We start from the raw sequence: 25737 nt of genomic DNA, 5'->3' as shown, positions 1-25737 counted from the left end.
AGTTTCTTATTGGAGGATCTATCCAACACTGCCAAAGGGGTGTTAAAATCTCTGACTATTATGGAGCTGGAGGAAATCAAGTTGCTCATGTCTGTTAGAGTCTCTTGTAAATTGAGATGCATTCTGGTTGGGTGCATTAATGTTAATAATTGAAATCTCATCATGTTGAGTGTTACCCTTAACAAATATGAAGTGTCCATACTTGTCTTTCCTTACTTTTGTTGGTTTAAAGAAAATGCCCAAGAATCGGGATTCCATGGGCTTCCAGACCTTGGGATGAGAGTGGAGGGGAGTCCTGGGAGTTCAGAATTGCGAGTAGAATATATGTTCAGTTTTATTTCTGGTGAGAGAGTGCCATGGCACACTAGTGGGTCCTCTCTGGGGAAGGAGTTCTGGTTTTAGAGTGTCTCTCCCATGGGATTAAAAGAAGAGGAGATCTGAACTCTGCTTGCTTGTTTTTAGAAAGTATATGCGAGCTGTTCTCATGGGGGAAGGAACGCCTGTCTGCTTGGCGATGGGTTTTGTACCTAGTGTTTGTTTCCTTGGGGTTGCAACTCACCTCAGCAGGGGTGATGTGCACTCTTCAATCTCCTCTCTTGGCTCAGCTCCAAAGCATCAGCTTACTTGCTAAACTTCTGTCCTTTAACTCTCCTTCTGGACTGGAGCCTCTGTGGAAAGCTGGCTCCAGTCAGCCATCTTGCCTCCTCCCGCCTCCCAGCCCCCATATAAAGTCTTGACAAACTATGAAGTTCAGTATAGATGGTAATAAACATCATTACTGTTAACCTAAAGTATTTCACAGGCATCCCACTTTTCTAGGAAGTTGGAGGGAAACCAAGATTGTTAGACTAACAGTTGTGAGAAGGCATTTGAGATTCTCTGCTGGTTTGTAGAGGGATGGCTCAAGGGAAAGGCTACAGATCCTATTTCACAGAATATCATAGGAAGGTAGAAGAGGAGAACAGACAACATTTAAGCCACTCTCCCAAGTATGCCATTAGAAAGTAAACACAACACCTCATTCATGGAAGAGAAAATAATGCACATTGGAAACCAACATTTGCCCAGGGAAATACAGAAACACTTGGGAAATTTGAGCTCCCACTGCACCAGTTTGATCCATTTTTAGGAGTTTTAAATACTCATAAGTCATTCCTGAAAGTTACTCAGGTCTCTGATAACAGATGTGAACCTACTGTGTCCCAGACTCTTTGTTCTCAAAGTCTCTTCTTTCCATTTATTATCAAGCCTTCATCTCTGTTCACCATTTCTGCCTTCACAGAAAACAAGGTGGTGACTTCTTGCATGTTTCTGATCTGATGGGCTTACCTGCACCACTTTTGGTTTCTATATGCTAGAGCACAAAATGACAATGTGTACTCTAAATTAGCATTTAACAGCATTACTGCCCATTTCCAAACCAGTGCTGCTCTTTTATTTCAACCTAGTCTCTTTTTATGAAGCAGTCTCTACTTTTACTCACTTGTGTACAGGTTGTAACTTTTAGCCCCACCAATTTCCTGTTCATTCTAGCATAACTTTTTGTTTAATTGGATTTCGTTTTGAAAAATAAAAGCTTTATTAAAATAAAATTCACATACCATAAAATACAGCCTTGTAAAGTACACAGATTAATAGGTTTTTAATATATACAGAGATGTGAGAACATTCCTACTATCTAATTCCAAAACATTTCCTCACCCCTAAAGAAACCCTGGCCCACTAGAAATCAGTCCCCCACATCCTCCTTTCCCTAGCTTCTGGCAACCATCAATCCACTTTTTTCCTCTGTAGATTAGTCTATTCTGGAAACCTCACATAAGTGGAATCACAGGACATCTGGCCTTTTATGTCTGGCTTCTTTCAGTAATGCTCACAAGGGTTATCCATGTTGTGACATGAGCTTCATTCCTCTTTATGACAGGATAATATCCCAATGTATTGATGTGTCACATCTTATTTGTTTGGAAACATTTGAATTGTTTCTACTTTGGCCTATTAGGAATAATGCTGCTCTGAGCATTTGTGTACAGATTTTTGTGTGGGCATGTTTTCATTTCTCTAAGAGTGGAATTGCTACATCATATGATAATTTTATGTTTAGCATTTTGAGGAACTGGCAGACTGTTTTTCATAGTAGGTGAATTATTTTATAATCCCACCAGCAGTGTCTGAGGATTTCAGTTTTTCTACATCTTTACCAACATTTGTATTACCTGACTTTTATTATAACCATCCTTTTGAGTATAAAGTAGTACCTCATTGGCATCTTGATTGGAATTTCCCTAATGATGATGATATTAAGCATCTTTTAATGTGTTTATTGACTAATTGTATATCTTCCTTGGAGAAATAGTTACTCAAATTCTTTGCTTACATTTTAATTGAGTTGTTTTTTTATGGGTTCCAATATTTCTTTTTTTTTATTAGATCATAGTTGTGTACATTAATTCTCTCATAGGATACAGTGTGTTACTTCTATATGTAGTTTGGAAAACTCTCATCCAGGTGGCCAACATAGCCATCATGTCTTTCTCATAATCGTTATGCTAAGACATTTATATTCAACCTTCAGACAAATTCACCTGTACCCAAATAGAACAAACCATAGGCATGATCCCCACAATATCATTCTCTTCACCCACCCTCCCCCTCCCCTCCCCCCTCCCCTCCCCCCTCTTCTTTCCCCGTAGTCTAGGGCTCTATTTGGATTGTAGCTTTCCTAAGATAGCTAACAATTAGTTTCATAATAGTGTTGAGTACATTGGATACTTTTTCTTCCATTCTTGAGATACTTTGCTAAGGAGGACATTTTCCAGCTCCATCCATGTAAATATGAAGGAGGCAAGGTCTCCATCCTTCTTTGTGGCTGTATAGTATTCCATGGTGTACCTATACCACAATTTATTAATCCATTCATGGGTCGATGGGCACTTGGGCTTCTTCCATGACCTAGCAATTGTGAATTGGGCTACAATGAACGGGTTCCAATATTTCTTTACAAATTTTTGGATTGGATGTTTTCTCTTATACTATGAGTTGTCTTTTTTTTCTTCTCCACTGAGGTCCTTTAATACATGAACATTTCTAATTTTGATAAAGTCTAATTTATGTATTTTTTTCTTTGATGTTTGTGCTGTCCTAAGAAACTATCACTTACTCTAAAGTCACAAAGATTTATTCCTATGTTTTCTTCTTCTTCTTTTTTTTTTTATAGAGACAGAGTCTTATTCTGTTGCCCTGGTAGAGGGCCATGGCGTCATAGCTCACAGCAACCTCAAACTCTTGGACTCATATAATCCTTTTGTCTCAGCACACCTAGTAACTGGGGCACAGGCACCCACCACAAAACCCAGCAAGTTTTTTTTTTTCTATTTGTAGTGGAGACAGGGTGTCTCTTTTTTTTTTTTTCTACTTTTAATAGAGATGAGATCTCTCTTTTTTTTAATTTGTCTATTTTTATTAGAGACAGGGTCTCTCTCTTGCTCAGGCTGGCAAGCAATCCACTCACCTTGTCCTCCCAGAGTGCTAAGATTACTGGTATTAGCCACCATGCTCAGCCTATGTTTTCTTCTAAAAGTTTTATAGTTTTCACTCCTACATAAAAAGTTGTCTTTTATGAATTTTAATGTTTTAATTTGTATTTCCTTTATGATGATATGCTAGGTACTATCTAGATTCTAGGAAAACAGAGGTAAGTAGGACAGAGCTGTTGACATCAGGAAACTTACCTCATAGCTAGGGGGGTCACATATAAATAGAAAGCAATGACAGGGCAAAATAATGTGTATGCAGGGCCTGACACTATGCCTGGCCCCTAGAATATGTATAGCAAATGGTAGCTTCGATAATGTAATAATGATAGCTTCTATTTTTAGTATTACAAAGTACTACAAAAGGGAGTGATTAACTTTTCCATGTCTTAAGATTAGGTTCACTTGGGGCCACCCCCAACACCTTTGGGGCCCGAGAAGAGGATGGTTACAGGCATAGGACTCTTAAAGAGCAGCCTCTTTGAGAAAAGAAGGAACTCAGGTATATGTGTCAGGGGACCAGGTTCTCTCGTCCCTGTTATATAGTAATAGAACAGAGTTATATAGTAATCCCTGTCCTGGTCTATACCTAAGAAAGGATGGCTGCATTCATTTGTTTGCCGAAGATCCCTACAGGCTTTAGAGGGAATCTCAGTGGCTTAATAAATTACAAAAGGTTCCTAAATAGATTACATAAGTACATTGTCTGGAATATTGTATAATTAGGACTTAAAATTTCTATACCTTGTTGATAACATAGTGTGTCCTCAAATTGAACTTTTAAAGTACAGAGCAATGGTGGTTTGTTTTTAAGCTTATGATATTTTACAATATCAAAAATGGCCAATTTATTTAATTCCATCATCTGAACTAGTCATTTTGGTGGCAGGAAGTACAGCTGTATTATACATGTTCTAGGCTTCACAGTACAAAAAAATAACCAATTATAGAAAACAATTTTAAGAAATCACTTTTCCAAATTTTTCCATTATATTAGTCATTTATTTTGTCATCTGCTAGCACATGTTGGCAGAAAAGTGAGAACAGGTGCCATAAGTTAAGAAAAATGTTTTGGAAATGAAAAACTTTAAATTGAGCACATTTTAACAATTAACATAATCTAATTTAAGCTACAAAATACTTCAGTCTAGTTGGATGGAAAGCAGTTGTTTCAAAAAAGGATAATTTTAGAACCAGTAATGCAGAAGTTTACATTTTAATTTAAACACAGTATTTTATTTTTTAAAAATCTGGCTTTTATATCATCTTTTGTACAAACTATGGGATTTTTTTCAGTCTTCAGTTCACCAGGCACTGATTGGCTATCTGATGTATTAGAAGGAACCCTGTTTAAGTATATCATCCTTTGTCCTAAAAGAGGTCATAATCTTAGTGTCTAGTGTAGGACACATACATTGCTACTTATGAGAAGCAACAAACTGATAAATGCTGTAATGGAGTTATCAAAGATGTAGGAGCACAAGGCAAGGAGAGGTTGGTTCAGAATGGGGCAAATCTCTCTTGAAGAATTGTCACTTGAGCTGGAGTTCAAAGGGCCAGCAGAGAGGTGGATGCCTGGAAAGCTGGGCTCAGCTAGGACTGTCATCTAAGCACCTAGAGGTGACCTCTCCTCCATGGTGACCTCGATGATGGTGGGACCTCTCTTACAGCACTCTTGCAGCAAAAGCTACCTGCCTTTAAAGACTTAGCCTCACGAGTCCCCTCACAGACATTCCCATTCTCTTTTTGTAGAAACAGTCACAAGCTTGCTCAGGTTCAAGGAAGGGGATGCAGACCACATCTCTCCACAGGAGGCAAAGCAAAGAATTTGGCAGCCATGTTTTAAAATCACCACACTAGGATTTTTCCCTAAACCTGGAAGAGAGATTCCAAGTCAGTAGATATTAAATGATTTGCCCAGGGATAGTACCTGGTATAGTTAGGAGTAGGGTGGGGATTAGGAGGAAAAACAACTTCTAACATACTTCTTCTGACTCTAAATTCTTGTTCTTTCAATTAGATTATTCCACTCTTTCAGCTAAAGTATACTTGCTAATAGTGAAAGTTCCAATAAAAAAAATTTAACTGATTTTGGTTATATTAGTAACTTCCCTAAATAGAAACAGAGATCTAAAAGTTATGCATTTGAGATTATATGCAAATATCATATTTTAAAATGTTGACATGAGATTGGTCAGACAGCAACTTTGTATCATTTTCTCACAAGGAAAGATTTCAGAAAATGTCCCAGTTACTTAAAATGATTTTGCTTTTTCTCTAGGAAAATCTCACCTGGCCATTGTCCAGCGGGTGAATAATGAGGGAGAAGGGGACCCTTTCTATGAGGTGATGGGCATTGTCACACTGGAGGACATCATAGAAGAGATCATCAAGTCAGAGATTCTGGACGAGACCGATCTCTACAGTAAGTGCACAGCCTTGCCGTTCTCCAAGGTTGTCTTATTTGACTCCGAAACTCTCAGGTATAGCTTAGGTTGACATAGAGAAAGGGTATCAGGGCAAGCCCTGGGCACTGATATGTGTCAGCTGCCTGTGCCAGGTGCTGACATGGCAGAATCTCTGGGCTAGAATTACCCCTGAATCACTGGGAACACACTCAGCAAGTGTTTATCACAGGGGAACCGTCAGGAACTGAGCCAAGACTGAAGAGGAGACTCCCTCACCTCTGCATGAAAAGGGACTAAAGGAAACACAGTGTACCCAGGATGGTGCTTAGAGGCCTCTCTGCCCTTGGTCTGTCTTCTGTGTTGTTCCTGTACTGAGTCTTTGTCCACCTAAAGTCAGACCCCTGCAGCCCCCGGGGTTCCACTCATAGTCCACTGACATCAGAACATCAGTGAGCAGTGGAGACTGTCATGATATTGCCCACCCTAGACCTAAGCCAGAAACTTAAATATTCCTTCTTAGACATGCTCTAGCCTCTTGTGCCTTTTAGCCCCACCACCTTGGGTTTCACATTTTCCTTCCCTCCTGTAGACCTGCCCCCAAGGTCCCTGCCCCGTGCCTGCCCCCTCTCTTTGGTCTTGTCACCGCCTCCTACCCAAACCCCTTAGGAACAATATGGACTCTATTGTGCAGACAGTGACTTTGGGTTACTGAGCCTTATCAAAGCTTTGCTCGCAAACATTACAAAAGCATGCTTTGTCTCTGGGATGGGAATGTTATCTAAGTGCATGGGAGTTCCTAGGCCAAGAAGTGATGCCTCCTCAGAATTTCACCTCATGGGACACTCATACTCCACCCCACCGCACTCCCCTCAGATAACACATTTCAGGCCTCTGACCTGAGTTTGCTAGCAGCAGTTGTTTAGAAACTGGCTCCTGGTAGAAAGAGCTTTGATGCTCTTACATATAAGGCAGTGAGTAGTGCAGAATGAGTGTCCTCCCTTTGGAATAAGTAGAAAGTGGACCAGCTCGTGACATAAAGGAATGTTACAGTGTCCCCTTCTTGGAACCTGGTATTGCTGTGATCACTAGCCAGGCCTGTCTTCACACAGTGATTGAGCTCAGAAACACCCTCTCCTTTCCCTGCCTCAGTTCATACTCTTGCTTTCAAATTCCCAGTATCTCAGTAGACAAACTGATGAAGATAGTCATGCTAAGGTGTTAGTAACTAATAGCAGTCTAATGAATAAGCTCTTCCCAGGGCATGCATTTGTACAACTTTCTTGCTGCAAAAACCCACTATTAAAATCAAAAGAATGATGAAATGTTAAAGGTCGTTCTGATGGAGGAGTGAGAGGAGATACTCAGGAAACATATAAATCAGAAGGTTGCTTAGCAGTGAGAACAAAAGAGCAGGGCTCTAGACCTGTATTTGCTACTCTCTTGCTGAGTGATCCTCTTTCTACACAAGGATTTTCTACTCTTATTAATAAGTTGCCAACATGATTCTCTAAGAGCTGTGAAAAAGCCAAGGAGCCCAGAGTACTAGGCTTCTTCGTACATGACCCTGACTTCTTACAAGATCTGTTCATCTGGGTCTGGATCTCCCCCACTGTCCCCTACTATTCCAACCTGAGCAAAAGGAATATCAAAGCAGGGGCCAGAGGCTGAGTCAGAGACAGGCCACAAACGAGCTGTGTGGGTGGAAGGGAGCTCTTCCCCTTCTGGAAGGAACCCAAAGTATCTGGCAGACACGAGCTCCAAAAGGAGAGAGAGCTTACCAGGGAACCAGATTCCCTATCATTCCCTATCAGTCCTGCTTGCACTAGAAGTCCCCTTGGCCCTATTTTTCTCCAGGCTAAGTTTGGAGAAAACTTAGAATCCCTTTCCCTATTCCCCTTAGTGCAAATGAGATAGTCTAGAAGTTTCATAATTTTACTCAAAACTCAGGGAAAACAAAAGAGAAATGACCAAAGAAAATGTCCCCCCACCAACAAAAAAAAAAATTATGCATACATTAAATTGGAAAAAAACAAATTTTCTTAACCAATAATATTGTGTCCAATGTATAGGCCCTTGGGTTCCAGGCCCTGCTTGAGTCCCCCACCCAGAGAACCCACCTTTACAGATTATAGGTCCAGTCTTATTTCTTCTTCTCTCCTCTTCCTTGTACTTCCCCTGATTGTCTCCCAGTGGAGGGGCTGGGGTTGAAGCAGGAGAACTGTAGTGGTAAGAGGTGGTGGTGACCACTCCTCTGCTGTGGGTGGCATGCCTCAGGAACCAACCAGAGCCTGGTATAAATCAAGAGGAGGAGACCAGGTAAGCCTAGTTCTGGGGAAAGAAGGGGGACAAAGTCAGAAATCCCTGGGCCATACCAACCTTCTTGATGCTACAAATGTAAGTCCTTTGTGTTTGTATGACTTTATAAAACCACTTTCACAGGTAGTTTCTGGTTAAAGTTTCATAATAAATACACAAGGTGAGTAGAAGAGCTGTTATTAAATATTATTAACCTCTTTGTGTAGACTAAAACAAACAAAAACTCTGGTCGTTAGAGAACTTACACAGCCAGTAAGTAGGGATGCCAGTCCCAAAACCCTGGATTTGGGCATTGTTCTCCCTTTTCCACTATACACCAGCTAAGTTTCCATAACACAGAGATGATGATGGTGATCTCACACCGCCTGTCCCTCACCAACATCCTTCCACTCCACGGGAAAGAGATATAATGTCACCTAGAACTGACACTGCAGAAATGTAGAGTCCCAAAGGATTGATGTGTCCCCTGCAGCTCTGGGAAAGGCTCGAAAGACCAACAATGATTCTGAGAGAGCTGCACTCTGTCCCCTGTGATCCTGCAGCTGACAATCGGAAAAAGCAAAGAGTCCCACACCGGGAGAGGAAGCGGCATGACTTCTCCTTGTTTAAGCTTTCTGACACGGAGATGCGGGTGAAGATCTCACCACAGCTTCTGCTGGCCACACACCGCTTCATGGCCACAGGTAGGACTCTGCCCACCTCAGTCCCCACCCCAGAGTAGCTAGAGCCAAATCTCTAGAGGGGGACCTAGGTACTGATCCCTGTTCATACCTTTCAATCTGATTCCACTGTACAGCGGGGCATGAGAACAACTATTTTAGGAAGGAGGTCGCCTTAGATAGAGTAACAGGTGCCACCTATTGTCATATTGTGAAGATCACTCCTGATCTTCCAGGAGAGGAAGTGAGTACAACGCAACTTTCTCTTCTGAAAAGAACTAAAGAAACCACTACTGCACTTTCCCTTCTTCCACATGCTTCTTGACTAGAGGATGAGGCCACCTCTTGTCCTGTTAGAGCCAGGGTACCCCATGTATTTGTTGGGGAGGAAAGGTCTTGTCCTACCTAACAACAAATCCAGTTCTCCCCAGAGGCCATATAGGCCTGTGAGCTATGAATTCCTAAAATAGAGAAGTGGCTTGTGAATCTTGGGGTCTTTAGAAAGAAGAAAATATGAAAGAATCCAAAGATAAACTCCTTCTTGTGAAGAAGGCAAGATTTGTCTTAGAATCCTTTGACCTCCATCCCTAGTTAATGTGTTGACCTAGAGTGATCATATCCATCACCATTGTCAAGAATTAATTAATCTTGGCTCAGTGCCCATATCGCAGTGGTTAGGGCACCCACCACATACACTGAGGCTAGCGGGTTCGAACCTGTCCCAGACCTACTAAACAACAATGACAACTGCAACAAAAAAATAACTTGGTGTTGTGGTGGGCACTGATAGACCCAGCTACTTGGGAGGCTGAGGCAAGAAAATCGCTTAAGCCCAGAAGTTAGAGGTTGCTATGAGCTGTGACACCATGGCACTCTACTGAGGGTGACAAAGTGAAAATCTATCTCAAAAAAAAAAATCTTTCATATATTTGGTAAGTATATAATAAGAGCTAGCACTGTTCCAGGTGCTAAAAAGTAGAAAATTTTAAGTTAGAGCTTCTTTAAATTAGAATTTTCAACATATTATATAGTTCTGTATACAGATTTCTTTTAACTACTGGCTCTCTGATTTCCTAGAGCAAACCAGCTGTATCTGTTCAGTATAATATATGTAAGAATATCTGCAATATGTAAATAGGAGGCAATGATGTTTCACATTATTAACAACTTATTACTTAAATAATTTCCCTTCTCTCTTGTTGGGATTTCATTTCATTCAGCAGGTATATGTCATACAAATGAGCCAGATTAAATTATTTGTATTTCATTTGAGTAAAGCCTTTGTTATTCACATGGCTTAAACCCCATGCCCAGTTTTAAACAAAATGAAAGAGAAAATTAATAACAAAAATGACATTTCCAGAAGATGATCTCCTGAGATGCCAGTGCAGGGACACGCCCTCCAGAGGGCATGAGGAAGGCCCTGAGATGCCCTAAGATCCCCTCCCTGAAGGACCACAGAAGCCCTGCCAGCCTGGTGCCAGGAGCACGAATGGGCCAGTAGGCACTCTGACCCCCACAGCTGCCCCTGCTGGCATGGCTAGGACCTGGGAGGTGTTGATTCCTTCCTGCCTCCCTCCCCGCCCTAGAAGTGGAGCCCTTTAAGTCTCTGTACCTTTCGGAGAAGATCCTCCTCCGGCTCCTGAAACATCCCAACGTGATCCAGGAGCTGAAGTTTGATGAGAAGAACAAGAAGGCCCCAGAACACTACCTCTACCAGCGCAGCCGCCCCGTGGACTACTTCGTGTTGCTTCTGCAGGTGAGTAGGAAAGTCAAGGAACTTGAAAGAGTGAGAAGAGGTCAAATCCAGGTGAAGAGGAACAGTCACGCCCCCCTCAGTGCCAGGTTCCAAGGCTGCCTCAGGAACATAGTGGGTTGGGGTGGGCAGTTGTGCATAAGCCACAGAAGGGGACTAGACATGGAAGACTGGTGGGGTCCTTGATGGCATTTAGTGTGACCACTCAGTGATGTTTGTGGTGAGGTGAGCCCCTCTCCATTAGAGAGGTTCTACCTCTAAACTTTAAAATTGCTGCCCTCCAGAGTTCCTAATACTTCCTTATCTCTACTTGAACATCCTCCAACATGAAGCTATCTTCTGCCTCCTAAACTAGGAGACAAGTAGACAACTTTTGTTTAAACCCAACATCAAGCTAGAATCTTACCCCTCCTGACTTCTACGCTGGTCCTGGCTGTGCTTTCTAGAGGCATATGGGACCCATTCATCTTCTTTGCTGCATTTCAGCCTTTGCAGTCCCTGGAATTGTCTTCCCCTTAAAGATGACCAGGCGGGGAAAATGATGAGTGAGTGAAAGAAGTGCAGCATCTTCCCAGTACTCACATAAGTACGACCACTTTCTGCCCTGGCTGCCTGTATAGGCCTGCCTTCAGTAAGTGCAGGCGTAGTTCCAGCTTATAAACACTGCTGGTGTCCTGTCCTGGCTCCCCTGTTAGCTTTGTCACTGCTTCCCCATCTATTCCCAACAGAATCTTACAGCCCCTAAATACAGTGATTATTCTAAAATCTCTAAGTTCATATTAATCTGCAAATGGTCTCTCTTTGTTGAAGTCCACCTCCAGCCTCTCTTCTTTTACGTTTTGAGTTGCTTCATGTATATCCTTCCAAAGGCCCTCAATTAAAAGGACCTCACTTTTACAGAAACGGAGTCACATTCTTTACTGTTAGAAATTGAGAAGTTTCCTGTTGCCTTATTTAATAGCGTAATGAACACATGCAACTTGCTGTCTTGTACTTAATACAAATGTAACAGTTTTCAGATAAGATATGGAGAGAATAAAGTATAGTAACAAGTCTCAGAAATCAGAAATATCTGACTATAAAATTCCAGTGTTGCCATTTCCTAACTAACCTTGACCTCTCAGAGCCTCAAAATTGATTCATCTGGTAAACTGGGAATAAGAATGGTGTAGACCTTATAGGGTTGTGGGACCCAACTCCATGAGAATCTGTGCACTGCATATAACACAGCCTCAGGTCCATAGACACACACTAGACACCAAACATTAGCTGTCATTGTTCTTGGTCATTAAGTAATCAGTCTTCACACAGAATTAGATTTTAACTCAACCTGGCTTAGAAATGGTCCAATCTCAGACTAAACTAGTGGGAAGGTTTACTGAGCCCTGAGTAAGCAGGTCCTCAGATCTGCCTGAGGAAAGACCATTATAGTAGCAAGGACAGTTTGGTTACTCATGACTAGATGCTGCTTTATGAACAATGAAGCAATGAATCCGACAGCAAAGAGCTGCCAAAGGTGCTATTTCTGAAACACAAATCTGGACAGAATTAACATCCTCCTGCGATAGGTAAGAACATGAGTCCTCTTATTATCCAAGCACAAGTACGTAGGATTCTAGTCAATAACAGCACTGGAAGCACCCATACACACTTGGTTTATACTTTCTTCTTTCTCCAGGGTAAAGTGGAAGTGGAGGTCGGTAAGGAAGGCCTTCGCTTTGAGAATGGAGCCTTCACCTACTATGGGGTCCCAGCCATCATGACCACTGCGTGCTCAGGTATGGACAAACTGTTTAACTTCCTTGACTTTAGTTTCTTAGTATGTAAAATAGGCATGAGAATCACTTTTCGTTGAGTTAGTGTGTGCTTAAAAAATAAAGGAGAAGGGTGGCACCTGCGGCTCAGTGGGTAGGGTGCTGGCCCGATATACCAAGGGTGGTGGGTTTGAACCCTGCCCAGGCCAAATTGCAACAAAAAAAATAGCCGGGTATTGTGGTGGGCGCCTGTAGTCCCAGCTACTTGGGAGGCTGAGGCAGGAGAATCGCCTAAGCCCAGGAGCTGGAGGTTGCTGTGAGCTGTGTGATGCCATGGCACTCTACCAAGAGTGATAAAGTGAGACTCTGTCTCTACAAAGAAAAAAAAATAAGGGAGAAAAAAATTAAATTGGAAAAAGCAATCACATTATAAAATGTTAAGGATGGAGCGTGGTATATTTCAGTGTTAAACAAGTTTGTTTCTTGCTTTTTACATTTGTTCCCTCCCCTTCCATTTGATTGCCTGGTTTTTACAGGTTAATTGATCCTGGGGGTAGAGTGAGAGAAGGAAGTTTTTTATAAGAAGCTGTGTTTTCTGAATTGCCTCTGAAACCCATTGCATCCTTCTGTCCTCAGATAATGACGTGCGGAAGGTTGGAAGCCTGGCTGGATCCTCTGTCTTTTGTATGTATCTCTCAAACCCCTTTCTCGTCCTTCCTATCATAGTTCTGCCTCTGCCCACTCTGGGGGCCTGGACCGAGCCCTGGAGCCTGGGCTGAGGCTAAGACAAATGCTGGCAGCCTCTTTGTAATGCTCTGCCAGGAACACTGCTTCCTGCCAGGTACCCACAGACCATGGGGGCTTAGGTTCTGTGTATCTGGAATGTTTTCTGCAGTATTTCTGCTCACAAGCAAGTGATGAATGGCGGTGGGGCCAGGGGGATTGGGATAGTAGGGAGGGCACTGTGAGTGGAGGCACCATTTATTGCCATTGGCCAGGAATGCAGGCAGGTGGTTTGTGTGCTTTCAAGAAGGTTTAGCCTTTCTGTCTCTGCAGTGATAATTCATCCACTGGCCTTAACTTGAAAATAGTAGTGTATGCTACTATTGTGCCTGTGGGGCTTGTCCTCAGTAAGAAGTGACTTAAAGAGTTGATTTAAGTCCCAGGCTGGTGCAATATGTGGCTTATCTGCTTCTCTTCCCCCATTCCCCACTGCTCAGCTGGTGGAGGGATGTCTGCCAGCTGGCCGTGCATGCTGTTGGTGGGGGCTGGCACAGGGCTGATGGCTGGTTTGCTCTGCCCCTTCTGTGCTCTTCTGTGCTCTTTCCTGTGTAGAGTTATTGCACTTGTATTTAGAGAGCATGGCATTTATTGTGTTATAAGTGTGATCCAGAAAGAATTATTTGTCTGGATTTCTTTTTGATTCATTGGTCTGAATTTTGCTTTGCTTTCAGCTTTTAGTGTTTACAATGCCCACTTTAAGGCCAAATGGGATGTTACCTTTCATCATAAAAAAGATTTTACATAGTGTTTTATATTGGGATCTGTCGGAGGTTTCCAGAACTTGACATAGTAGTCTCTGGAACATGGCAGGGTAGAGATCATTTTAACATGACTGAAAGTAAGGAAATGACTTGGTCCAAACCATTCAGCAAGTTGGTAACTTACCTAGACACATGTAATGTCCTTGCTAGTTCACACAGATCAATGAAATACAGATTTTAGATCCATCATGTTCCAGAATGCAATTTCTGTGTGGATATAGTGGAACCATTTACAGTGTTATTTCACATCCTAGCCCAACAGATGGCTGAATGAACCTTAAGCATCCGTAGAACTTGAGTTGAAGGACATCTGTAAAATTTTTAAAGCCTTAGTATGTTATTATATGTGTATATTATATTTATAGAAGCCAACAAGTATCAAGCAAAGTTGATTAAGGAAGCCTCAGTACTCAGTAGAACTCTGGATAGGTGAGGGATAAGCAATAGATTAGGTAAACCTTAGTTCTCTAAAGGATATTTCCACTGTCCATCATATTAGGGACTACTTGTGTTACCTAGAAATGCTGTCCCCTGTTCTGGCTCTTCCAGAAGACCAAAAGAGGTGGGGATTCTCATGGAAAAAAAGACCTGCATAAGACTCCCAGACTACCCAATTTAGATTACTTTCCTTCTTTAAAAAAAAAAAATTAAGTAGAAGGAAAATGTTAATCCAGTTTCCTCTTTTCTTTCCTTCCTGTCTCTGGCTCTTTATATCAAAATCCTTTGATTTTTTATCAGTGAGACTTTACTAAATTTGCAACACTGATCTCTGCTTTAAAGTTAGTTAACTAAAAAAAGTAGCATTGATCTCTCTTTTCCTCTCCATGCTTCCGAGCACCTTTGTAAATTTTCAGGAGAAAAAAGAATTATTGTTAGCCAGTAAGGGTAAAGAGACAGTTTTTGTTCTCCCCCACATCTCCCCTACTTGGTGGTGTGAAGTGTGAGATAACTACAAAGGCAGATTACATACCACAGTTGTCCTAGGTGGGTACTTAGGCCAGGGTCCAGCCACCCAGCATTTTTCACAGGCCAAGAACCTCAGCGTAGAGGTGAAGGGAGACCTTAAGCCTAAGCCTCAAGGCAATAAATTCTTACAGGGTCTTGACCTAGCCAACTCCTGTCCTAGAAGCCACCCTGCAACTTATTCAGCCTTTTTGTTTGTTTTGGAGACAGTGTCTTGCTCTGTTCCCCAGGGTAGAGTATAGTGGTGTCATCAGCCTAGCTCACAGCAAACTGAAACTCCTGGGCTCAAGCAATCCTCCTGCCTAAGCCTCCCATATAGTTAATTTTTTCGACTTTTAGGAGAGACAGGATCTCGCTATTATTCAGGCTGATCTTAAACTCCTGAGTTCAAACAATCCTCCCACCTCAGCCTCCCAAAGTACTAGCATTATAGGCAAGAGCCAAATGCCCAGCCTTAATCAATCGTTGAGTGTGAGAAGTGAGATGAGTTTGCCATAACACTGGTCCTGTGACCTGTGCTGCAAAGTTGAACTTGAGGCTACAAGGAAGTCTGTGGTTTTCCTGTGTAGGGTGAGGGGAACACAATGTACCCTGTCTTCTTTATCTTGGTTCTGATTGCCACGAAGCCAAGGAGGATCATGATGAGCCTGGCACTCTGAAGAAACCCTCCCCCAGCTCAGGGTAGCTGGGATGTATGCACACTGAGGTGTGCTGACATAGAGAGAGCAAGTCTCCTATCTGCTTGGCAGCGTATACATTTAATTGTAGAAGAACCATGATCCTTCTTGAGAATATAGGGTTCCTTACTCTATTGTGTCTCACAATATCAGAGGCCCCTTCAGATACTCACTAACATTTCATGTCAAAGTAAATAACTATCAGGTACTTATATAGCTCCCCACTTCTGCTCCCATGGTTGTGTAAGTAATTTTTATTTAGTGCAGTAAATAAGACTGCAGAAGCTGCCTATTTCAGTGTGTTGTCACTTGCAAATTAGCTTCATTTAGCTTCTTGAAAAGGACTCTGGGAGTGATCAGATAAGAGAAATGAAGACAGATTCCCATGCTGAAACACCACGTGATCAGGATCAAGCTGAGGAAAGGTCTGGACTATTGCTGCACACTCCCCTTCACACCCAGGCCCCCAGTGATAGCCAGCACCATTTCAGACTCTGATGAAAGAGAAGGAAAAGTGGTAGGAAGACAGGTGCTTCAGAGCACTTACAGCTGCTACAAAGTGACTGTGATTCAATTCATCAATTTGATTCACATGAAAACTGCTAGAATTATTGTCTTTGCTTTGTCCCTATCATCTAGCAATGCAGAGTTCCTCATGAGCACTGTGACCACAGAGGGAGCTCCTAGGAGTTCAAGGCAGGATCCAGCTTCCTCAGGAGGCTCCTAGCAGGAGCATGAACTTTTCTTTCAGGCCTCCGAATGCCCATGCAGGCACCTCCTACAGTTGAGCAGGATACATGGCAGCTGGCAGAGCCTGATAGGGCTGCAGCTCTGGGCTCCCAACATGTTTGCTGGCTCAAAACAGGCACCCCAGGGAATGCTGCCTACACGCTCCCCACTGGGCCACTGCTTATGCTTGTCATTGGCATCTGATTCCCTCCAAGATTGTTGCACATGTTTTCAGAAGACCTTCAGCAAAATATATTTTATTTTCTTGTCTTTCTGAAGGGTAACTTTGTAAGAAGGTGTGACTTTCAGGGCAAAATTCCTTTTTGCAGAGAAATGTGATGTTGTGAAGATCCAGGAACAGACTCTCACCCACTTTGCTCTTTGTCTCTCTCCTTTTGTGTTTATCTCTACCTTTTTCTTGGCCCTTGACTCTTTAGTGCCTGTCTCTGTGTCTCGTACCTTCGCCTTCAGCAGAGGGGACTCTCTGGCAGACTCCCCAGGTAAACATGCATGGGTGTTCCGGTCTCCATAGATTCAGTGGGGTTTGCAAGAAGCCTTTGGTCTTTGTCACCGTCCTGCATGAGAACTAGTCTCCAAAAGGCACTCCCACAACTAATGCATAACACACTGCCCAAATACCACTCATTTGCATACACAGCTCAGGGATTCAGTGGCCTCATTTGTGAATTTACCTCCCAGGGACGAATCTGCATATGTACATGGAAAAACAGTGGGGTTGAGGGACGGTGTTCTTTGTCACCATTTGTCTGACTGCAGGAGAGGAGGGGATGAGGAATGCAGGAGGAAAGAAATGGGAAGAAGTAATGGAATACTCTGCTTTATTCCCACCTGTTTTCCTTTTACATTTCTTTGTACATTCTCTCTCTGGCTCCACTCATACAAAGGACACTACATCTAAAAATTTCAAAATAACTTTTCATTAAGCTTCACCTCTCTTGTTAATTAAATAAAAGTTGCTGGGTTTCCTTTTACTCAAGTAAAGCATCTCACAGAGCTACACAATAACTTAATGCAAAATGTAATAAATCTGAATGAGCAATTAAGCTGTTCATATTATTTTCATCTCCAGAGGTTGTTCTCTTAGGTTCATAGAGCAAGTAGTGACAAAACTTAGGATTTGTTACATTTCCTTGCTGTTAGAACACAGTCCAGTTTCCTATACCCTGTACATGTGTGTCCCTTATCCCAAGGCTGGGATAATTCTGAGGCCCAACTATATCCTCAGTCTTTGAGAGTCCACTTGTTTGTCTGTATAGCAGACCCTCAATGTTTAAAACCCCCAGATTTGCAACTTTGTGAGTTTTTATGGTGACTTCTATTTTTTTCCCAAATTACAGTTTTCCTTCAAAATCCATACAACACAAGTTAATCACCTTCTCAAATTTCACCAAAGTTTTCTCTCTCACTTGATGGTAATGGTGATTTTCCCCTAAGAAAGAAAGATTTTCTTGCTTTGTGTGAGTTCATGCCTTCATGATGACTACAGAATAGGACAGTTGGTGTGAGATGCCAATCTGGTGCCTTCACTAGCTAAATGATCTATTCCTGTATGTCAGCAAATTTAGAAATGACTACATCATAGACCTTCACAGTCTTTCGTATGCAGTGAATCTTGGTGAATGCCAGGAGCGTGCTGTCTGTGAAGGTTCTGCAGAAAGGGAAGACGCACATTTTTTAAACTTTTAGCCACAAGGATCAAAGCAGGGGTGGATTTTCATCTTTAATTAACCTTCAGTTAAGCAGATGACTGAGTTAATTGTTACTTTCCAGTTAAAGGAAGGTTAATTCTAGTTCATCAGTATTTATTATAAAAACATTCATGGTAACCTAGTATCAGAAAGAGACCTCTGTGCCGTCCCTCCAGAAAGTGCTGTGATCCAACTCTGACTGGTGCAGTGCCATGTGCCCCCAAGAGCTCTTTCCATTTTCTGTGACTGTAGGAGTTCAGCCCAATAGCAGATAGGGTCACCCCAACGATAAAGAGGCGAGAGCAAGGCCAGCTTATTCCCACTCTTGGTTTAACTCTGCAAGGTGGAGCAATGCAAGGTACAGGGAAACAACGAGAGGTAAAGGGTGTCTTGCTTCCCCTTCACCTCTTTCCTTGCCAACTTCTTGTGTCTGGTGTCTGTAGCTAATCACAAAGCCTTCCAGGTGACTTGGTGACATCCCCAAGACCTATGCTATGTTATTATCTCGGTAACTTTTGCTTTTGTTCTATATCACCAAAGAGGCCTCAAAAGGCCCCAGGTTTTTTAGAAAGTTCTATCTCTATACTTGATTTCTGATCTAGATACATTGAGAGAACTCTGTCATCATTTTATTTGACCCCCCCACCCCCCTTGGGAGATAAGCAGAAATTACTATTGGAAAACAAGAGGTAAGGAAATAGGCTCTGAGAAAGTAACCCATTGGGACAGTGTCCTTTGTGTAGTAAGTAGGCAAAGTGATGAGGACTGGAGTCAAGTCTCAGATCTCGCTGTCTCTTGTTGCCTGGGACCTATCTGCACCTCTGAACACAGGCAGTTTCCCTTGGAGAGCTATGATTGATTTAAGCATGCAGGTTAATGAATCTGGTACTCACACTGGTTTGAGGCCAGCCATCCCCTGCACCAAATATTGCCATCATAATCCTTAGATCTGTCCTCCCTTCCTCCCTTCCTCCCTCCCTCCCTTTCTCCCTCCCTCCCTCCTTCCTTCCCTCTCTCCCTCCCTCCCTCCCTCCTTCCCTCCTTTCCTCTCTCCCTCCCTTCCTTCTTTCCTTCCTTTCTCTCTCTTTCTTTCTTTTTTCTTTTGTTCTTTCATCCATTCTTTTTCTTTTTTAGACAGAGTCTCACTCTGTCACCCTAGATAAGAGTGCCATGTCATCATAGCTCACAGCAGTCTCAAACTCTTGGGCTCAAGCAGTTCTCTTGCCTCAGCCTCCCAAGTAGTTTGGACTACAGATGCCCACCATAACACCCAGCTAGTTTTTCTATCTTTTTAGTAGAGACAGGGTCTCACTCTTGCTTAGGCTTGTCTTGAACTCCTGAGCTCAAGCAATCCTCCCACCTCAGCCTCACAGAGGGGAGTTTCTTTCTATTTGAGCCTTAGTTTGAAATAAGAAGAGCATAGTGGTTTGGGGGTTACCTCCAGAGTGTGGTGTAATTGCTAACTTTGCAGGTGCTTCCATTTACAAATTAAATTTCTGATTGGGCCCCCGAAAGTACACAGCCCCACTGCTGTTATCATTCCCTCTCCCTAGATACATTTATTCTTTTTTCTTCTGGTGGTGGAGATAATTTTGAGGTATGAACAACTGTCCTTTCAAATCCACAAAAGCATGGAGACAGGAGTCACAATGGAACCAAGGGTTCTATGTCAGTACTCAGTTGTCCATTTATAATGTGATTTGAGATCAGTGTTGATAGTCTTCTCCTAGAATTCTACAGAGAGACGCTAAAAATAATCTTTTTACTTTGCAAACTGTGGGAAGTGGAAATTTTCCTTTGGGTTGTTCTTGTATAGTGAACGTTTGGGAACCATTAAAGCTCCATGTAACATGAGTGAGATGGGATCGTGACTTGGGCTGACTTGCAGAGTTCACACTGTAGCTTCGACAGAGGGCCACTTGGGCATTTGGTTGTCTGATGTTGAATACTACCCCAGAATGATAAATTCTAATAATTCTAGTTTGCACTTTCATAAGCCTATGCCATTGAACTCCTCCATCTGTTTTGGAGGACACAGATGGCCCATGACATAGTGACCATGACCAAAGTAGGCTGTTGTGCTTGCCCCTCACTGCTGCTACCAAAGGTGTAGGCAGGTACGTAGCCATTGAACCCGCCTTTTCCCTCAAATCCCCATACTGAAAAGGGGAGTAGGGCATTCTTTTGCTGTATCTTAGGTCCTGCTTCCAGAGTAGGGCTGTGAAAATTTCCTTAATACAGGTGTCACAAAGCAAGAGTCCCAGAGCTAAGTATAGGTTTGGGGGAGCACCTGCCTATTAGTGCAGAAGGAGAGAAGATTCCCTCTAACCCCAATTACACTGTGAAATCTTCCTCCATGCCCTCTGCCACCCCATCTCTAATTTTACCCCAGTGTCTTCTCCATCCAACCGCAGAAACGCCAAGTAGCCACGTTGGACAGATATCTCTTGGAGACAGACTACTCAAAGACTGGGAATAAGGTCTGCTACATTTCTCCACAGCTCTTGGCAGGGAGTCTAGAACAGAAAATCATGCTCCCCACCACCCAGTCACACCAGTGCCAACTGAAGGGTATGATATAAGAACAGGAGTGGGCCAAGGATGTGTTGGCGGCTTGGCATACCTCCTGTTAATGGGTCCTGCGGTTGGTCTTATGTGTCATTGTTAAATCTGTCTCCTTTCAGCTCTCCTTGCACTATACTTGGGATTTTCCTCCTTGCTTCAGTCCCCCAAGCTGTGCCTCTGCACTCTTAGGTAATGCCAGGGGGGAATTGTATAACTTTAACTAGTTTGCCATGCTGCTGGGACACTCGTCTGTTACTGATTTCTTCTGCTTTTTTATTAAAAGCATTTCCATTTCCCTCGCTAAGAACCTCTGAGTGTATGTGCACAATTACCAAAATGCCGAGTCGTCAGCATCCTACCTCTTGAGGAATGTCAGACTCTGGGATACAAAAACATTGATCTTGCATAATACTCAGATGAGCAGAGACATCTTTGTGATCGAATGAGAGTTCTTTTTTCTGTTAAATGTTTCTTTTATAGGCCTAGCCTTTGTAAGACAGTTGTATTTATTGGTGTTGGGAATCCTTTAGGATTTTACAAATAAATCTTCAATAGCATTGTTTTTGCTTAAAAGGAAAAACATGTTTCTCCTCCCAACATAATGGTGATGCAACTTGTGTTTGACATGCAAACCCCTGTGTGTGACATTTGCGCTGGGTACTGAGGGGACAATGAGAACTTTGGAGGGAACTGGGATGTCATTGTTAGCTCTGTTTCCAACAGGGAGTGATCCAGAAGTTTTTGCAAATGGAAGTTTAGTAGATAAGATAAGGCTGTTGCCCTGTCATCCTCCCTGAATGTTTCTTGAATTGTGGCATCAGGGTTGAGAATGCAGAACAGCAGGTGTTGGGTGTATGAAGCCGTGTTTGGACAGGCACAGTTGCTGCTTACTAAGGAAGGATGGTGTCTTCTCGGGGTAACTAAAGCCTCAGGCCCTCTTCTCACTCTTTCCCCTTGGTCATGTCCAAACTGAATTGGACAAGGGCCACCAGGTTAATGTATGTTTTTCTAGATTCTGCTCTCATGCCAAAAAAGCTGCCTTCCTGTAGGACTACCTGCCTCCCTTTCCACAATAATAGCCAGGAGAGAAGAACACTGACTTCCCTAGCCAGCCACAAATGGGTGAACTTGCCAGTTTGTTTTCAAAGGCCAAGGACCAGCAATGAGAAGCACCTTTTTTCTGCCTGACACTACCGCCATTTACTCTGGTGCTCTCCTCTATTCCCCATGGTACTGTCATTGTCCCTCTCAGTCCTTGGTTACCATGGGGAAGAGTCTGGGCCCCCATCACCCAGTGGATAAGTAGGACCCTAGACACCTGACTGCACGGTTCCCTGTTTCACATGTCTTCATTAAATAAAGTACTGATGTTCCCTCTGGCTCCTTCTTCACATTTCCAAGCCAAGGCCAGAGGCTTATTCGTGCCCTTTGAGTCCAGTTGCATACTATTTAACTCTACCCAACTGCATTCTTGAGTGTCCTGACCTCCATCCCTAACTTTTTGGAGAAGTCAGCTTCCCTCAAATGACTTTAGATTGTAAAGGAAAGATTTTCTCATTCCAAGATGATTTGAACAAAATTTAGATTCTGAACTCTAAGTGTTCCCTTAAGAAACCCTTAGGTGCTGATTCATTCATTCTATACATTTTTATTGGGTACTTTCTCTAGACCAAGCACTGTGCTAGAGACTACAGTGGCAATGACCAGAAAAGGTGTCTGAACTTGGGGAATTTAAAGTTGAATTAAGTAGACATGACAAATAAGTACAAATGTGTAATTAATTCTTAGGAAAGGTGCACTGAAGGACAGAACAAGGGGGCAGTGATAGGGGAAAACAGGGGGAATCTTCTTAGGGTGGCCACGTAAGGTCTTCAGAGCAGGTGCAATCTCAGATGAGAGCTAATGCCTAAGAAGCGAGTGGGCCATGGGCTGGGGGTTAGGGTTGGAGTAGAGGAGCAGGGAATGTGGCATCTGCTGAGGGAGGAAGCTTGAGTGATTGAGGGTGCCCACAGAGGCCAGTGGGCTACAGCAAAGCAGGAGAGGAGAGAAGAAAGGATCACCCAAGATGAGATCAGTTAGGAAATCAAGGGCCAGGTCCTGAGGCTTTAAGGGCCACAGCAAGGAGTTTGATGTCCCCAGATACAGTGGATCCTGATTTGTTTTTAAAATGTGATTCTAGCAGCTGAGGTGAAAACAGATTATAAATTATTAGTGGGGAGACTGTGGCCAAGGTAAAGGTGATGATAATGGGAACTTAAGTAGAAACAGAGATAGAACAGACAGGCTCATTGTGTCAGACAGAGACAGCAGCAGTTGATGTGGGGCTGAGGAACAAATCAAAGGTAACCTCTGCCCCACGTTTCAGGTTTCAGCAACTGGTATTTATTGAGAAGCGGGAAGGCTAGAAGTGGAATCCATAATTCTATAATGACATCAAGGCAGTGAGAAAAAATTTAACCTGTTGTTATTTTAATCTTTCTGCTACATGGTTTGCCAGCCAACAACAGCTTAGCATCTAAACAGATCACCAACAGCCCATGGCTCATTTCAAATAGATGATAATAAAAAAAAAATTTTTTTTGAGACAGAGACTCAAGCTGCTGCCCTGGATAGAGTGCTGTGGCCTCATAGCTGACAGCAACCTCCAATTCAGGCTCAAGCGATCCTCTTGCCTCAGTTTTTCTATTTTTAGCAGAGATGGGGTCTCGCTTCTTGCTCAGGCTGGTCTCAAATTCATCAGCTCAAGCAATCCACTCGCCTCAGCCTCCCAGAGTGCTAGGATTATAGGCATGACCCCCATGCCCATCCAATAATCAAATATTTTGATTGATGGCAGCATTATCTCAAGAGATGGAATTAGATTCCTAGGGTTCTACCCTGAAAGAGCAAGGACCAGAATCAATGAAGAATCTGATTCTTCAATTGAGTGCCCTGAACTAAATTTGTGTTATGAGAAGCTGGCAGCCTCTTGTTCCCTGTTTTTGGGAAGAAATGCATAGTAGTAGCAGTTGGGAAGGAGAAGGAAGGGAGGGGCTTTGCACCCTTCACTGAGGATTATTCTGTGGTTGAGGTAATGTTAGGGTCACCTTTAATACCCTCTCTCCTGTTATTCTTGGGGAAGGTGGCTTCATAGTCCATTTTGAAACCAAGTAATATTGTCTTCTTTGAACTTTCCTAAGAAGTGTTTCTTCAACTGAACATTTATAGGAGGTCTTTGACAGAGGCCTGTGGGTTACTCCAGTCCCATTCTTAGGCCCATGCAAAAGGGACCCTAGCCCTGGATCCACACTGCAGTGGGCCCCAGTTTGGCCTTTATCAGTCTTGCCCTTCTATGTGTGGTAAGGAGTCTGTAGGGCCAAAGGGATGTTCTTGGCCATGGTTCAGATATCTGGGATCCCAGAAATCCCCACCAAGACAACCTTGGGAGATAAAGGATGCCAAAGCCATAGGGCCAGGGTTGGGTTTCCCCCACACAGCCCTGTTTTCTGGCATAGAATTCTAAGGAGTCAAACCTGGCTTTCTGGGTTGTTATAAACATTTGTCAAAGACAAGATAAAACATATTTTAATAGCATATTGATGTAAGTTATAGCTTGTAAATGTTTATTCATGTGGTCTGTGGGCCTGTTCGTACTCTTGTCCCAGGCCCCGCCAGTGCTGCAGCAGCCCTGACTTATCCCTACTAACGTGTGTCACCACAGCGAGGACTGGTTGTCTGTGCTGTGAGGTGGTTTTGAGGGCGAACCTTGGCCTCTCTCAAATAAAGTGTCTAAGTGGAGTTTATGTAAAATACCTCGCCAGTCTCATGGCCTGTGGTAGCAAACCATGTTCACAGCATTGAGCTCATCTCATTCCAGGTCCTCTTGTACCTGAGGAACCAAGACAGGAACCAAGACGGGCTCCTCTGCCCCTGTCTGGGGAGACAGGTGCAAAAGCTCCCCCTTAGGTTGTGGGGAACAGCCCAAGCAGAGTGGAGCTGTGAGTTTCTGTCTTGGGTATTTGCTCCTCCTGGGAATAAACATCAGCAAAGCCCCTCAGCTCTGTCTGGGCACTGACGGGAAGGGTGAGGGCCATTTACACCACCCACCATTACCATTGCCTGCAAGTCACCTGGGACCTCAGCAAACAACACTTCTCTCTCTACCTCTTTCCATTCCCTCTCCTTCCTCCCCACCCACCCCTTCTTTCTCTTCTTCCCCCTCCCTCACCATCTGCAGTAAACCGGTCCCCTTCTCGCTGCAGCGGGTTGAATCGCTCTGAGTCTCCAAACCGTGAGCGCAGCGACTTTGGGGGCAGCAACACGCAGCTATACAGCAGCAACAACAACCTCTACACACCGGACTACTCGGTGCACATCCTCAGCGATGTGCAGTTTGTGAAGGTAACTCCCCCAGAGGGCGAGCCTCTCTCCTTGGGGGCAGAGTTGGCTGGGGAGGATGAGGAGACCACTATCATAGGCTGAATGTGCAGTCCACTCCCCACTGATCCAAGGTGATGCAGGGTAGTAATTGCTCCTGGCTTTTTAAAGGCGCTGTTTTTCAGTAAGCTTTATCAAGATTTGTCACTTTTTAAAGATCTCTTGACTCCTGTTTTTCATGTGAGGAAACCGAGGCATAGAGCAATTGTTTCTCATGTGAGCAAACTGAGGCACAGGGGATGAGCTTGTCAGGAGTGACACAAGTTGCTCCACAAGTAGGCTCTCTCACCACTGGCACCCATTTGATTTTGTTCATTTTTTTGTTTCAAGATAAATTTGCAGGTGATTAATAAACCACACATATGGAAGAAACCATGCTAGAATTTTACGTATGATAGTGTATTTTTACATCTTAATATTTAAAGTCTAAAACATAATTGAGCCTGTATGTTAACTGGAAGTCTTTTGTAGTAACTACTAACACCCCCTTTACAGCACTGAGCTGTTTTTGAAAAGAACCATTCTGCAAATGCCATGGAGAGAGTGGCAAGGGTTGTTACCTTATAATTAAAGAGGAGGGGAGCTGTTTCTTCATGTCCTTCACTGGGATTGGCATTGCACAGAAGTCTTTTAAAATTTCCCCCTTTCTCTTGTTTCCATAGCTTTTGTTTCTTTTTTTTGTTTGTCTGTTTCCTTGCATTCTGGAAA

General features: G+C 43.1%; 1 protein-coding gene across 1 annotated transcript in view; it reads left to right on the top strand.

The window, feature by feature from the left end:
* The window catches only part of CNNM1 (cyclin and CBS domain divalent metal cation transport mediator 1), a 55880-nt gene that overhangs the window by 19721 nt on the left and 10422 nt on the right, over positions 1-25737 (top strand). The window contains exons 2-8 of the mRNA XM_012803609.2: positions 5815-5958; positions 8800-8940; positions 10506-10675; positions 12351-12450; positions 13063-13110; positions 16777-16839; positions 24830-24993. Of these exons, the coding sequence (XP_012659063.2) occupies positions 5815-5958; positions 8800-8940; positions 10506-10675; positions 12351-12450; positions 13063-13110; positions 16777-16839; positions 24830-24993 (830 nt within the window). The remainder of the gene's footprint in view (positions 1-5814; positions 5959-8799; positions 8941-10505; positions 10676-12350; positions 12451-13062; positions 13111-16776; positions 16840-24829; positions 24994-25737) is intronic.

Source organism: Otolemur garnettii, unplaced genomic scaffold, assembly GCF_000181295.1.
Source record: "Otolemur garnettii isolate 467f Iridium unplaced genomic scaffold, OtoGar3 scaffold00021, whole genome shotgun sequence".
Taxonomy (NCBI): Eukaryota; Metazoa; Chordata; class Mammalia; order Primates; family Galagidae; genus Otolemur; species Otolemur garnettii.
The sequence above is the reverse complement of the archived record's forward strand: the minus strand, read 5'-3'. Positions and strand labels throughout refer to the sequence as shown.